General features: G+C 46.3%; 1 protein-coding gene across 1 annotated transcript; it reads right to left on the bottom strand.

Annotated features, from left to right (window-relative positions):
* Positions 1–1,643: 1,643 nt before the first annotated feature.
* On the bottom strand, positions 1,644–14,644 carry LOC121542462 (neuronal acetylcholine receptor subunit non-alpha-3-like). Its single transcript, XM_041851864.1, has 6 exons — positions 14,332–14,644; positions 13,114–13,259; positions 9,186–9,230; positions 8,980–9,089; positions 2,932–3,853; positions 1,644–2,818 (listed from the first exon to the last, which is right to left on the bottom strand). Exons 1-6 carry the CDS (start codon positions 14,393–14,395, stop codon positions 2,660–2,662), a joined length of 1,446 nt encoding a protein of 481 aa, XP_041707798.1. The 5' UTR covers positions 14,396–14,644; the 3' UTR covers positions 1,644–2,659.
* Positions 14,645–14,892: the final 248 nt, after the last annotated feature.

Genomic DNA, 14,892 nt, shown 5'->3' with positions numbered 1-14,892 from the left:
AAATATTTAATTCAAATTCAGTGTGAAGAAGGGATTTGACAAAAACGTGTCTTTGGGAGGAGAAGCAACACCTGCATGCGCAAAGCAGCTAATTAGACACTGTTTGACTATATTTGTATTTTCCTTTTCTTGAAATAGTAATTGATCTATATAGGCCTATTAGATCAATGATGATCAATGATCATAGGCTATGTATGAAGAAATAATCACTGATCTGACATGACTTGGTTGGTAGCCTATAGTTTAAAATCTCCTTTCACCTATCCATCTATCGGTGATCTCTTCAAGGAGAGTAATGAAGAATGCATAGGCATTTGTGCAATGCAGTTTATCTGGACCCAGCAAGGTCGGAGTTGACCCCCCTTCTCTGTGCATAGGCTGCATTCACAAGATAATATTCTGTAAGCCTAGGCCTATGAGGCTACTTGAAGTGCAAATAAAACACCATGCCATTAGGCTTCACACAGATTTGTAAATTAACCTTTCATTTCGACATATAGTCTGCTGGCCGAGCTGTTAGAATAAGATACTATGCAAGGTGTTGGCATTCGCAGGGGATTGAGGATAACATTATATATAGCGAAGGGCAGCCTGACAAGGACTGATAAGCAACTCCGTGTCTTTTCACAATCAGTGATAGTAGGCTACCAAGACTGTCATCGGTGTCCTAACGCACCATGGCTGTTAGAATGCTAGCCTATAATATAGCGTTGCTTCAGGGATACCGTGTGTGTGTGTGTGTGTGTGTGTGTGTGTGTGTGTGTGTGTGTGTGTGTGTGTGTGTGTGTGTGTGTGCGTGCGTGCGTGCGTGTGCGTGTGTTCGTGCATTCGTGTGTGTGTGTGACTTCGCCTCCCAGAGGACCACATTAATTTAGCCTACCACTTTACAATGTATAGTATAGCCGGCAACGCCTATACTATACAAAATGAAAGTACAAATATTAGTGTGGCTGGGAAAACGGGGTGATTTCTAAAAGTCTGTGGTTCAAGTTGACGCTTATGATTTTTTTTTTTTATGTCACCGGATATTAGCAGTGAAATGTGTTGTTTTACAGGGTTAGCCATAGTAGTAGAGCGCCCCTGGAGCAAATTAGGGTTAAGTGCCGTGCTCAAGTACAAATACACAGATTCTTCACATTGTCGGCTCGGGTATTTCTAACCAGCGACCTTTCAGTTACTGGCCCAGCGCTCTAACCGCTAGACTACCTGCAGCCTGATCGTAGTGGTGACTATCTTTTTTTGTTGGTATTTTAATTCTTATAGAGTGATTCCTTATTGAGAAACACATTTTTCCTATGGGGTGTGTTTGTTTTTGTTTGTGTGCTTGAGAACACATGCAAGAGTGTGTATGTGTATCAGTGTGTGAAAGATAACAACATGCATAACATATTTACATATAGCGAAGAATCAGGATCAAATAATTGATAGACAAAATAAATATCTCCCATATTTAGGCCTACAGCAAAATCTGTTGATGTGTAGGAGACACCTGATAATCATTGTCATACCAAGGTTGCCACCTAGTGGAATAAAATAATGCTACACTTAAAACTATCACGCTCAATTAGTCTATAACGTCCACAATACTGCATGACGAAATACAAACTTTCGGTATTCAAAATATCTTTATTATGTTTGCCGTACATCCGGACATCAAAACGATGGTCTGTAGAGTTTGATTCATTGTGTTGCTCATTATATTCATTAACAGTAATCACATAATTGACCTCAATGGGGGAAAACAGTCGTCTATACATTGTACTTGAATAATCATTTATTATAATTAACTAGTTGATGAAGTGCTCAAACTAGTGTGAAATAAAAGTCACAAAGGACGCAACACACGAATCAAACAAACAAAACAAACAGAACCCAAACAATCCCTAGCTAATGAGGTCCCTCAACTAATCACCACAAATAGAACACTGGTCATCCAATCAGAGTGGTCTGGACGCTGCCACCATTCTACTCACAGACAAACTAAGCTACACTAACTAAGACCACAATAGTTGGGTCACAAGGCGATAACGGTTTTGAGAAGAAGGGTCAGGTAGAACTAAGTATAATGTTGTTGGTAACTACAGAGAATATATTGTAAATATTACACTAATTCAAAGTATTTCAGTCAAAGTTTGTGCTTTAGAATGCTACATTACTGTACATCATATTGTGGCTTTGAGACAAGCTAATATTTGTAATTCGTTTTCTGTAGATTGAGTGAACTCTGTCATAAAGATAGTGTAATATGTAAATATGAGTAAAGGCTCTATAGCATATCTTCTCTAGCATGGTGATGATGTGCTATTCTGACTCAAGGTGAGGCAGGGGAAGGCAGGGCATAGCTCAACAGTCGGCTATGCTGAGTCTGACCATAGCTAGTTGGCTGAAAAGCTCAGGAGAAACTAGAGACATAGAAGGGGCTATAGATCCAGGCTGGGGGTCAGGGTTGAGTTGTTGGTAGGGTGTCCTGGACTCAGTTTCAGTTTCAGTTTGGGGAATTAGCATCATAGAGGGTGATTCGTAGGAGGGTGCTGTGTTAGAGGGGGGTGCTGGGTCTGGACTGGGTAGGGGGCTGAGTTAGAGGGGGGTGCTGGGTCTGGACTGGGGAGGGGGCTGAGTTAGAGGGGGGTCCTGGGTCCGGACTGGGGAGGGGAATGAGTTAGAGGGGGGTGCTAGGACCGGACTGCGGAGGGGTACTAAGGAAAATATGCAGGGCAGGGGTGAAAATGAGGATGGTCCCCAGGACCGACACGGTGAGGAAGGCCCACAGAAAGATCCTGTCCAGAACCTGAGCCACAAACTTCCAGTCCTGCACAACCTGGAATGAGAAGAACAGGAAAAGCAGGAAAACTCAGCTGCTGATTATAAAATTATATACATGGCATTACACTACATATCATGTTGATTAAAACATATAGCATTTTGACCCACCTCTCTGATAAAGTGTTCCTTGCGTAAATGGCGGCTGATGTAGCGCACTGAGTACGTAGCTCTCTCCAGCATGGTGACCCAGGCCTGACTCTCATCCTCCTTCCCCTCCAGAAGACTCTGTCCATGGGTCCACCCGCTCCCCCTCTGATCCCCTGTCCGGCCCCCAGACCGGGGCTTCAGCTCGGGGCTCTCCGGTGCCAGGTCTGGGTAGTGGTACCGGTCGGTGTGGCCCCGCATGCACAGCATACTGGGTAGCCTCTGAAGGAAGAGGGAGCGAACCCAGGGGGACATGGGGTGGTAGGTGGTTGAGGAGCGGTGGTGCACGTTGATGACAAACACCGTGACGATGATGGAGAGAGTGACGAAGATCATGATGAAGAGGAGGTACTCCCCGATGAGGGGGATGACCTTGGAGGAAGATGGGATGATCTCTTCTATGACAAGGAGGAACACAGTGAGCGACACAAGGACGGAGGTGGAGAGAGAGAGCTTCTCCCCTTCATCCGAAGGAAGATAGAACACCAGCACGGTCAGGAACGACAGACCGAGACACGGAATAATAAGAAAGAGTGTATAGAACAGCGGGAGACGTTTCAGAATGAAAGAGTACGTTATAAAGGGGAAGGAATACATCCCGTCCCTCCGGTTTCCTCGGGCCCCTGTGGCGTTCAGGATCTCCCACTCTCCGTTGTCGAAGAAGTCCTTCCTGTCTACATAATCATCTAACAGGATCATGTCCACCATGTTACCATCGTAGGTCCAGGAGCCAAACTTCATGGAGCAGTTTTGTCTGTCGAAGGGGAAGAAGGTGACGTCCATAGTGCAGGCTGACTTGTAGCTGGCCGGAGGGGTCCACGTGATCTTCCCATTGGACTTAACGATGGCTTTGGTCATCAGGGAGCCCTCAAACCGCCCATCAGCACTGGGGGAGGAGAGGGGGCAGGGGGTAAGATTAGGATGAAGGTGAGTAATAGGGTTGGGGTTAGGGTGTATATAAAACATACACTTTAGGAAAACATCATATTATAGTTTTTCCCAATTGTTTACTCACTAAAACTGGCCCATGAGGCACAATGACCCAAACCTGTACCTCATTTAGTAGAACCATACACCAAATCTGCAATACTACTGGCACATGTTTTGCTTTACACTCAGATTGCAATTCTATAACAAACATTTGGCAAAATACAACACACAATTCTCTACCTTTGGCACAACCTTCACAACTAAAATGTATTGTGTGCAAATGAAAAGCAACACTGTTCAACAAGCTAAGCTCAATTACCAATTGATCACTTTCTCTCTTCACATGTGCAAACCCTAATTGCTTTAATGTTCACTTTGCAATCAAATTGTTTGGTATGGATAAAAAGGCCACAGGTGAGTACTCCTGTGTTTGGAGAACAATGGAAGCAAACTTGGCAGAGAGAGGTGGAGGTGGAGGTGGGATTACAGGTAGAGGTAGAGGTAGAGGTAGAGGTAGAGATAGAGATAGAGATGGAGGAAGACCAAGAACAAGGAGAGTAATCTCTGATGAAATTCGGGTTACTATGGTGGACCATGTGGTCAACTATGGTTTGACCTTTAGAGAGGCTGGGCAGACAGTGCTGCCCAATCTGAGCCACTTCCCCACAGCATCCATCATCCGGACGTTACAAAATGAGAATAGGTATGTACTGCAGACATTGAACCGCTCTACTACTTTTACTACTTGACAGTAGTACAACATAATGCACAGTAAAGACTGTAGATTCCAATACATACTGTAAGGGGAAACAAAGTTAATATTTCATGTATTACTGTATGTATGAAATTGGGAGCTATACTACTTTGTAACATCTTTGTCTTGTATACTGTATTACTGTAGTGTTTACTGTACTGCATTCTATTTTGTTTTTGTAGAACTGAAAGACGACCACCAAGTGGTGGTAGAACACGTCTATTTACCGATAAACAGGAGGCTGCCATTGTGCAAATGGTAGTTGAAAAGAATGCCATAAGACTGCGGGAAATCCAACAACAGATTATTGAAAGCCCTGCCATCTTCCACAACATCAGTGAACTTATCAACCATAGCCCGCATCCTTAAGAAACACCATCTCCAGATGAAGCAAATCTACATAGTCCCATTTGAACAGAATTCCCAAAGAGTGAAGGATAAACGGTACGAATATGTGCAAGTAAGCAATGTAGTAGTATTACTCTTGAAACATTAGAGACTCATTGATGTTGCCAGTAAACTTTACTACACAGCAATTACAGTATTTACTGTCATTTCAGAGAATCATGGAGTTGGATGCAAGTCGTATCCCCCAGGAACTCATATTCATAGATGAGGCTGGATTCAATTTAGCAAAGACGAGGAGGAGAGGAAGGAACATCATTGGTCAACGTGCCATCATTGAGGTACCTGGCCAGCGCGGGTGAAATGTCACCATATGCGCAGCTATGAGCCACAATGGGGTCCTCCACTGCCATGCCACCCTTGGACCATACAACACTGCCCATCTCCTTAATTTCCTAAAGACCTTACATGACAATCTTTTTCAGCCAGAGCAGAGAGGGTCAGGTGATCCTGAGCAGCAAACGTATGTTCTAATTTGGGACAAAGTGAGTTTCCATCGGGATGCTCAGGTCCGCAACTGCTTCCATGACCATCCCAGGTTTACAATTCTCTATCTCAATTCATATTCCCCATTTCTCAACCCCATTGAGGAGTTGTTTTCAGCATGGCGGTGGAAGGTGTATGATCGCAAACCCCATGAACGTATGGCCATTCTCCAGGCAATGGAGGAGGCTTGTGGTGACATTCCAGTCCTGTCAGGGCTGGATGCGTCATGCCAGAAGATATTTCCCCCGCTGTCTGGCCAAGGAGAATATCGCCTGTGATGTTGATGAAAATCTGTGGCTGGACCAAAACAACATATATGACTGATTTTGTTTTCGCAATGGAGTATTTGTTTCTTGACTTATGATTTTGATGTTACTGTATTTTGACAGTTTCTTTATCTATTCCGTACAATTGATCTAATGTACAGTACAGTAGTACAAATAGGCCTATTTTTCTTCCTTTGCATATGCTGTCACATTCGTTCAATGACGGGACAGACCAAGGCGCAGCGTGATATACGTACATGTTTATTAAACTTATAAACACTACGACAAAACAATAAACGAAAAGGAACGTGAAGTCCAAGGTAGCACACACAACATACCTTACAAGGAACAAGATCCCACAACCCACTAGTGCCAATAGGCTGCCTAAGTATGATCCCCAATCAGAGACAACAAGCTACAGCTGCCTCTGATTGGTGACCACACCGGCCAACATAGATCTACACATAATAGAAAAACAACATAGAACATACACAACAAAGAATATACACACCCTGACTCAACATATAAGAGTCCCCTGAGTCAGTGCGTGACAGTACCCCCCCCCAAAAGGTGCGGACTCCGACCGCACAACATAAACATAACAGGGTAGGGGCGGATCCGGCTCGGAGCGTGACGACCTCTCACTCTCCGCCTCCCTGTTGCGCCCCTGGTCTGGTCTGGACCTCGGCGCGCTGCTTCCCCTCTCCTTCCTCCCACGATACGCCAGGCCCTGTCTGGACCCTGGTGTGGGAGACCCCGAACCTGGAGAGGGGCTGACGTCATGGTCTGGACTGGAGCCGCTGACCGGAGCTGGACATGGCACCGGTGGAGCGGACTGCTCTGGCTCCGGAGTGGAGCCGCTGACCGGAGCTGGATCAGGCACCGGTGGAGCGGACTGCTCTGGCTCCGGAGTGGAGCCGCTGACCGGGGCTGGACTGGATCCCGGTGGAGCGGACTGCTCTGGCTCCGGAGTGGAGCAGCTGACCGGAGCTGGATCCGGCACCGGTGGAACGGGCACGGGCCGTGCCGGACTGGACAAACGCACCACTGGTCTGGTGCGAGGAGCAGGCTCGGGCCGGGCCGGGCTGGCGACGCGCATCACTGGCTTGGTGCGAGGAGCAGGAACAGGCCGGGCCGGGCTGGCGACGCGCACCACTGGTTTGGTGCGAGGAGCAGGAACAGGCCGGGCCGGGCTGGCGACGCGCACCACTGGCTTGGTGCGAGGAGCAGGAACAGGCCGGGCCGGGCTGGCGACGCGCACCACTGGCTTGGTGCGAGGAGCAGGAACAGGCCGGGCCGGGCTGGCGACGCGCACCACAGGCTTGGTGCGAGGAGCAGGAACAGGCCTGGCCGGGCTGGCGACGCGCACCACTGGCTTGGTGCGAGGAGCAGGAACAGGCCGGGCCGGGCGGGCGACGCGCACCACTGGCTTGGTGCGAGGAGCAGGAACAGGCCGGGCCGGACTGGCGACGCGCACCACTGGCTTGGTGCGAGGAGCAGGAACAGGCCGGGCCGGGCTGGCGACGCGCACCACTGGCTTGGTGCGAGGAGCAGGAACAGGCCGGGCCGGACTGGCGACGCAAGGAGCAGGAACAGGCCTGGCCGGGCTGGCGACGCGCACCACTGGCTTGGTGCGAGGAGCAGGAACAGGCCGGGCCGGACTGTGGAGGCGGACTGGAGGTCTGGAGCGGAGAGCTGGCACAACCCGTCCTGGCTGAATGCCTACTTCCGCACAGTATGTGTGATGCATCAGCACAGGACGCACTGGGCTGTGCACGTGCACTGGCGATACAGTTCGTAGAACTGGCGCAGGGTATGCGGGACCGAGGAGGCGTACTGGAGACCAGGAACGTTGAGCCGGCACACCCCGTCCTGGCTGGATGGCCATCTTCGCACGGCACGTGCGTGGTGCAAGCACAGGACGTACAGGACTGTGCCGGCGCACTGGCGACACAGTACGTAGCTCCGCATAACACGGAGCCTGCCCAGTCATACGCTTCCTCGCGTGAGTACGGGGAGTTGGCTCTGCTCTGACACTAGGCTCCGCCAACCACCCTGTGTGCCTCCCCCCCAAAAATGTTATTGGGGCTGCTTCTCGGGCTTCCTTCTCGACCGACCTCCTCCGTGTTGGCGTTGCTCCTCTCCTGCCTGGGCATCTACCTTAGCCCATGGTCCTCTCCCCGCAAATATCTCTTCCCATGACCACAAATCGGCCACCTGTGACATGGCCATTCGCTCCGCCTGGGCACGCTGCTTAGTCCTCGTTTGGTGGGATCTTCTGTCACATTTGTTCAATGACGGGACAGACCAAGGCGCAGCGTGATATACGTACATGTTTATTAAACTTATAAACACCACGACAAAACAATAAACGAAACGGGACGTGAAGTCCAAGGTAGCACACACAACATACCTTACAAGGAACAAGATCCCACAACCCACTAGTGCCAATAGGCTGCCTAAGTATGATCCCCAATCAGAGACAACGAGCTACAGCTGCCTCTGATTGGGAACCACACCGGCCAACATAGATCTACACATAATAGAAAAACAACATAGAACATACACAACAAAGAATATACACACCCTGACTCAACATATAAGAGTCCCCTGAGTCAGGGCGTGACATATGCAAAATATATTTACTGTATGTTTGCATTTTTACTGTATGTGTGCTTACAATATGCTGTTTGACATGTATTGAGTCATGTTGAAATATAAAACTAAAATTGTTGCATTTGTGTTCCTTTCTTGTTTGAGTACACACAAACAATATACAGTATAACAACAAAATCTTAGTCTTTACACTGAAATAGGTTCTGATAGTAGTGTTTTGAATATGTCACATTAGTGTGATCTCAGTTGTCACGAAGTTAGATTCATTTGATGTGTGTCTCATTTGTATGCAGAGTTTCATTTTGAGCAGGGAGTACATGTTTTTGATTGCTGTGTTTCATTTTGCAAGATGTCTGTGGGGTTTGGGGAAATTGGCTAACTGTTTTGAGTTTTGAGTACCTGAGATGTAGTTTCAGCAAACGTGTGTTAACAGTTGGGAAAAACTGTAATGTGAACTATTAGTGGGAAAATAGGTGGATGTAACACTGTCTTGTCTGAAGACATTATGTTTAATGGTGCTCATCATAATATGTGACATATGATCATAGAGCTTACTTCTCATAGAGCACGATGTCGGGCAGCCAGATAGTCTCCGATGGAACTCTGATCGATGTGATCCCACCATAGTCCTCAGGGTTCCATCGCAGTTTATAATCTATCCACTCCTGTTGAGGGAAAAACACATATTATAATCTATCTATCCTTATCTATGGACAACACAGTTTTTTTATAGGCTACAGTCACCCCCTTTTCCCCCTCACCTGCCACAGCCACACATTAGTAGTCATCAGCTGGTTCTTCTCATCCTGAGAGAGAGAGAGAGAGAGAGAGAGAGAGGGGATGAGAGAGAGAGAGAGAGAGAGGATAGAGAGAGAGAGAGAGAGAGAGAGAGAGAGAGAGAGAGAGAGAGAGAGAGAGAGAGAGAGAGAGAGGATGAGAGAGAGAGAGAGAGAGAGAGAGAGAGAGAGAGAGAGAGAGAGAGAGGATGAGAGAGAGAGAGAGAGAGAGAGAGAGAGAGAGAGAGAGAGAGAGAGAGAGAGAGAGAGAAGAGAGAGAGAGAGAGAGAGAGAGAGAGGATGAGAGAGAGAGAGAGAGCGAGAGAGAGAGAGAGAGAGAGAGACCCCACAGAACCCAAGGACAACAACAACAACAACACAATTAGACCCAACCAAATCATGAGAAAACTAAAAGAGAATTACTTGACACATTGGAAACAATTAACAAAAAAACAGAGCAAACAAGAATGCTATTTGGCTCTAAACAGAGAGTACAGAGTGGCAGAATACCTGACCACTGTGACTAACCCAAACTTAAGGAAAGCTTTGACTATGTACAGACTCAGTGAGCATAGGCCTTGCTATTGAGAAAGGCTGCCGTAGGCAGACCTGGCTCTCAAGAGAAGACAGGCTATGTGCACACTGCCCACAAAATGAGGTGGAAACTGAGCTGCACTTCCTAACCTCCTGCCAAATGTATGACCATATTTGAGACACATATTTCCCTCAGATTACAGAGATCCACAAAGAATTCGAAAACAAACCCAATTTTGATAAACTCCCTTATCTGCTGGGTGAAATACCACATTGCCATCACAGCAGCAAGATTTGTGACCTGTTGCCACAAGAAAAGGGCAACCAGTGAAGAACAAACACCATTGTAAATACAACCCATATTTATGTTTATTTATTTTCCCATTTGTACTTTAACTATTTGCAATTTTTTACAACACTGTATATATACATAATATGACATTTGAAATGTCTTTATTCTTTTGGAACTTCTGAGTGTAATGTTTACTGTTAATATTTATTGTTTATTTCACTTTTGTTTACTATCTACTTCACTTGCTTTGGCAATGTTAACCTACGTTTACCATGCCAATAAAGCCCTTAAATTGAATTGAATTGAATTAAGAGAGAGAGAGACATTTCTTCAATTCCTTGTTCATTATCCCATCTCATTTGAATGGAAACCACTGTATATATACAGTAAAATTAGGAGGGCTATGTGCTAATATTGTGTGCATAAAATCAGGGTATTGTAAAATGAGAGGAGGCATGGAAGAGAAGTGTATAAGAAGTGTATAAGTCGCGGGGCTCAGCTGTCTGATTGAGGTTGAGGTTGTGGTGATCACATAGTCCAGAGGTGAACCATAACCTAATACAGGAGAGACGCCTAGCAACACTGGTACCATTCATCAGCCTGGAGCGGAGCACTTCTCTCTCTAGCTCTCCATATCTCTCTTTCGCCTGTGTTTCACCTCTCTCTCTTTCTTTCTCTCTTTCCCTATCCTCCTTGTTCTATTACTACTCCTACCTCGTCTCTCCTCCCTTTCATTCTCGTTCTCTCTCTTTCTCTTTCTCTCTATGATAACATCAGTTAGTATTTACAACAACCCTTTTTGATAACAATTACATACATACCACAGGCTTCTCCCCATACAGTGGGGAAAAAAGTATTTAGTCAGCCACCAATTGTGCAAGTTCTCCCACTTAAAAAGATGAGAGAGGCCTGTAATTTTCATCATAGGTACACGTCAACTATGACAGACAAAATGAGAAAAAAAAATCCAGAAAATCACATTGTAAGATTTTTAATGAATTTATTTGAAATTATGGTGGAAAATAAGTATTTGGTCAATAACAAAAGTTTCTCAATACTTTGTTATATACCCTTTGTTGGCAATGAAACAGGTCAAACGTTTTCTGTAAGTCTTCACAAGGTTTTCACACACTGTTGCTGGTATTTTGGCCCATTCCTCCATGCAGATCTCCTCTAGAGCAGTGATGTTTTGGGGCTGTCGCTGGGCAACATGGACTTTCAACTCCCTCCAAAGATTTTCTATGGGGTTGAGATCTGGAGACTGGCTAGGCCACTCCAGGACCTTCAAATGCTTCTTACGAAGCCACTCCTTCGTTGCCCGGGCGGTGTGTTTGGGATCTTTGTCATGCTGAAAGACCCAGCCATGTTTCATCTTCAATGCCCTTGCTGATGGAAGGAGGTTTTCACTCAAAATCTCACGATACATGGCCCCATTCATTCTTTCCTTTACACGGATCAGTCGTCCTGGTCCCTTTGCAGAAAAACAGCCCCAAAGCATGATGTTTCCACCCCCATGCTTCACAGTAGGTATGGTGTTCTTTTGATGCAACTCAGCATTCTTTGTCCTCCAAACACGACGAGTTTAGTTTTTACCAAAAAGTTCTATTTTGGTTTCATCTGACCATATGACATTCTCCCAATCCTCTTCTGGATCATCCAAATGCACTCTAGCAAACTTCAGACGGGCCTGGACATGTACTGGCTTAAGCAGGGGGACACGTCTTGCACTGCAGGATTTGAGTCCCTGGCGGCGTAGTGTGTTACTGATGGTAGGCTTTGTTACTTTGGTCCCAGCTCTCTGCAGGTCATTCACTAGGTCCCCCCGTGTGGTTCTGGGATTTTTGCTCACCGTTCTTGTGATCATTTTGACCCCACGGGGTGAGATCTTGCGTGGAGCCCCAGATCGAGGGAGATTATCAGTGGTCTTGTATGTCTTCCATTTCCTAATAATTGCTCCCACAGTTGATTTATTCAAACCAAGCTGCTTACCTATTGCAGATTCAGTCTTCCCAGCCTGGTGCAGGTCTACAATTTTGTTTCTGGTGTCCTTTGACATCTCTTTGGTCTTGGCCATAGTGGAGTTTGGAGTGTGACTGTTTGAGGTTGTGGACAGGTGTCTTTTATACTGATAACAAGTTCAAACAGGTGCCATTAATACAGGTAACGAGTGGAGGACAGAGGAGCCTCTTAAAGAAGAAGTTACAGGTCTGTGAGAGCAGAAATCTTGCTTGTTTGTAGGTGACCAAATACTTATTTTCCACCATAATTTGCAAATAAATTCATAAAAAATCCTACAATGTGATTTTCTGGATTTTTTTCCCTCAATTTGTCTGTCATAGTTGACGTGTACCTATGATGAAAATTACAGGCCTCTCTCATCTTTTTAAGTGGGAGAACTTGCACAATTGGTGGCTGACTAAATACTTTTTTTCCCCACTGTATACCCTCAGAGAGAGAGAGAGACAGAGACAGAGACAGAGACAGAGACAGAGACAGAGACAGAGACAGAGAGAGAGAGAGAGAGAGAGAGAGAGAGAGAGAGAGAGAGAGAGAGAGAGAGAGAGAGAGAGAGAGGTGAATATATAGCCTGCTGCGTGTGTAGGCGAGATTAATATTTAACACCATGATTGGGACCGTTCCATTAGCTGCTTGTGTTCTCTGTTAGAACAGCTAAACCATCTCAGCCTATTACATCTGGCCCTGAAAAATGTAACCTCTGTTGGAAAAGAGTGTGTTCTGTGAGTTCTATAAAAGGAGAGAAAAAGCTAGATGGAAGTTCTACTGAGGCCAACAGCTTTATTTCAGGACCTTGGACAGCTCAGCAGAATGGGGCTTCACTGTGGCAGTACTTGTTTTGTTTCAGCAACATGGACAGGGTCAGAATTATAATTCTGGTTCAAGGAATATATGGCTCAAGCCATTCAGACAAGGTATTTAGAATATTTGGTGTTTTTCATTGTTTGTTTATATGGTAAGGTCTTTCGACACTGTGTGTGTGCGTTTAGCATGCGAGTGGCGTGTGTGTGCGTTTAGCATGTGTGTGTTCATGCCTGTGCATGCATGTGTGTGTAGTGTGTGTATCCTCACCACGTCCACCAGCTGTGAGATCTTGAGTCCGAAGCGTACTGTGACCGTGTCGTTGGCGTGCTGGATGGGCCGGACCCAGCGCTGGTACCCCTGGAACAGGTTCCTCAACAGGAGGTCCTCCATCTCAGCCAGAGATCCAAACTCACCTGGGGATGGGAGAGGAATGGAGGGTGAGAGAGAGAGAGAGAGAGAGAGAGAGAGAGAGAGAGAGAGAGAGAGAGAGAGAGAGAGAGAGAGAGAGAGAGAGAGAGCCAGGCTAGACAGCTGGCTAGTCAACTGAAACTCCTCCAGAAGAGATGAGTGTATAGCTGAAAGTATGTGTCTTTTGGTGGTCTCTGTCTGTCTCTCCCTCACTTTCTGTATTGTGTGTGTCTGTGTCTGTGTCTGTGTGTGTGTGTGTGTGTGTGTGTGTGTGTGTGTGTGTGTGTGTGTGTGTGTGTGTGTGTGTGTGTGTGTGTGTGTGTGTGTGTGTGTGTGTGTGTGTGTGTGTGTGTGTGTGTGTGTGTGTGACCCTGACCCTTTACCTGCAGCTAGAGTTGATTCACTCTTTGGCTCCCCATCTGTCAGCCCTAACATCCTCTCCTTCCAGGAATCAAAATTGTATGTATATATGTTTATGTATAGAACTTATGTTTACTAAACGTTAGAAATTAAATGCAACCCTTTACTAAGATGTTGCCATCTTCAACATAACCTTCACACACAACGACCAATCTTTTACAAATAGCCTTGAGGTGTTACTGCCAAATGGCATTTGCCCTTCAGCAATTCACCAGATATGATGACCGTTAGTTTAAGAAAGAGAACATTGGGTTCAGAGACAGACACCCGACATCTCCGTGTCCATCGAGCGGTCCTGTCGGTAAGCAGAGACAGAACCAGACTGGAGGGAGACCGGAGGGCGCGCGTGTTTCCTCCGGAGATTTATTCCGTTGCTAGGAGAAACAGGCGCTCCACCGTGGCTGAGTGCAGTTAATGCTCCCAGTTTGTCAGATGGAATGATTATGAGTAATTGGAATCGTGTGGAAGGTCATATCGTAAATTTACGTTAGCCTAGATGTGTTAAGTTTTTTTCCCCTTGTGACTTGGATAGGAAAAAAAATGTCATTGCACTTTTCAGTTCCATAGGCTATCCCTCGCAAGCACCACACTTTTAGAACTAATTTAATAGGCTGCTTATTGTACAAGACATGCAGTGGTTCCAGTTCCTGTACTTACCCGGGATGGTGCCGAGACAAAGTGCACACATCGACGAAAAGAGGACAGGTGTCCGCAACTTCATGATGATTCTCAATGGCTCTGCAGAGGCGTCTGTAAACTAATATCATGCATTAGGCTAAAGACACACAACGACTCGAGAACCACCTGAGCAATAAATAAGTCTCATAATTCCAATAGTAATGTTGTTCATGAACAAAAAAACTATCTAATATTAAAAACGAGCCCTCGGTTGAGCTCCTCGAGAACAAAACTCGTTGTTGCGTGACGGACTGGCACCCGCGACGCGCCACGGCCGTTCTGCACATCTCTCCAGCGCGCGGCGCGGTGACAAGAGGGAGGAATGGGACGGGAGTTTGAATAGGGTTTAAACTGGATCCTAAACCAATCAGAGGAACGGCTACGGATCCACAGCACTTGGCAGATTACCAGGCGTGCGTGCGCACCTGTGGGGAAACTATAGACTAACTCTCAAGGCTAACTCTGTAGCCTACGTATTGTTGTGATAATATTCTGAGACACCGGGAGTTAGCTTGATAATCTAATAAACCTAGGCTATAT

The sequence above is a fragment of the Coregonus clupeaformis genome, chromosome 3, assembly GCF_020615455.1.
Source record: "Coregonus clupeaformis isolate EN_2021a chromosome 3, ASM2061545v1, whole genome shotgun sequence".
Taxonomy (NCBI): domain Eukaryota; kingdom Metazoa; phylum Chordata; class Actinopteri; order Salmoniformes; family Salmonidae; genus Coregonus; species Coregonus clupeaformis.
This window is presented reverse-complemented; position numbering and strand designations above follow the sequence as displayed.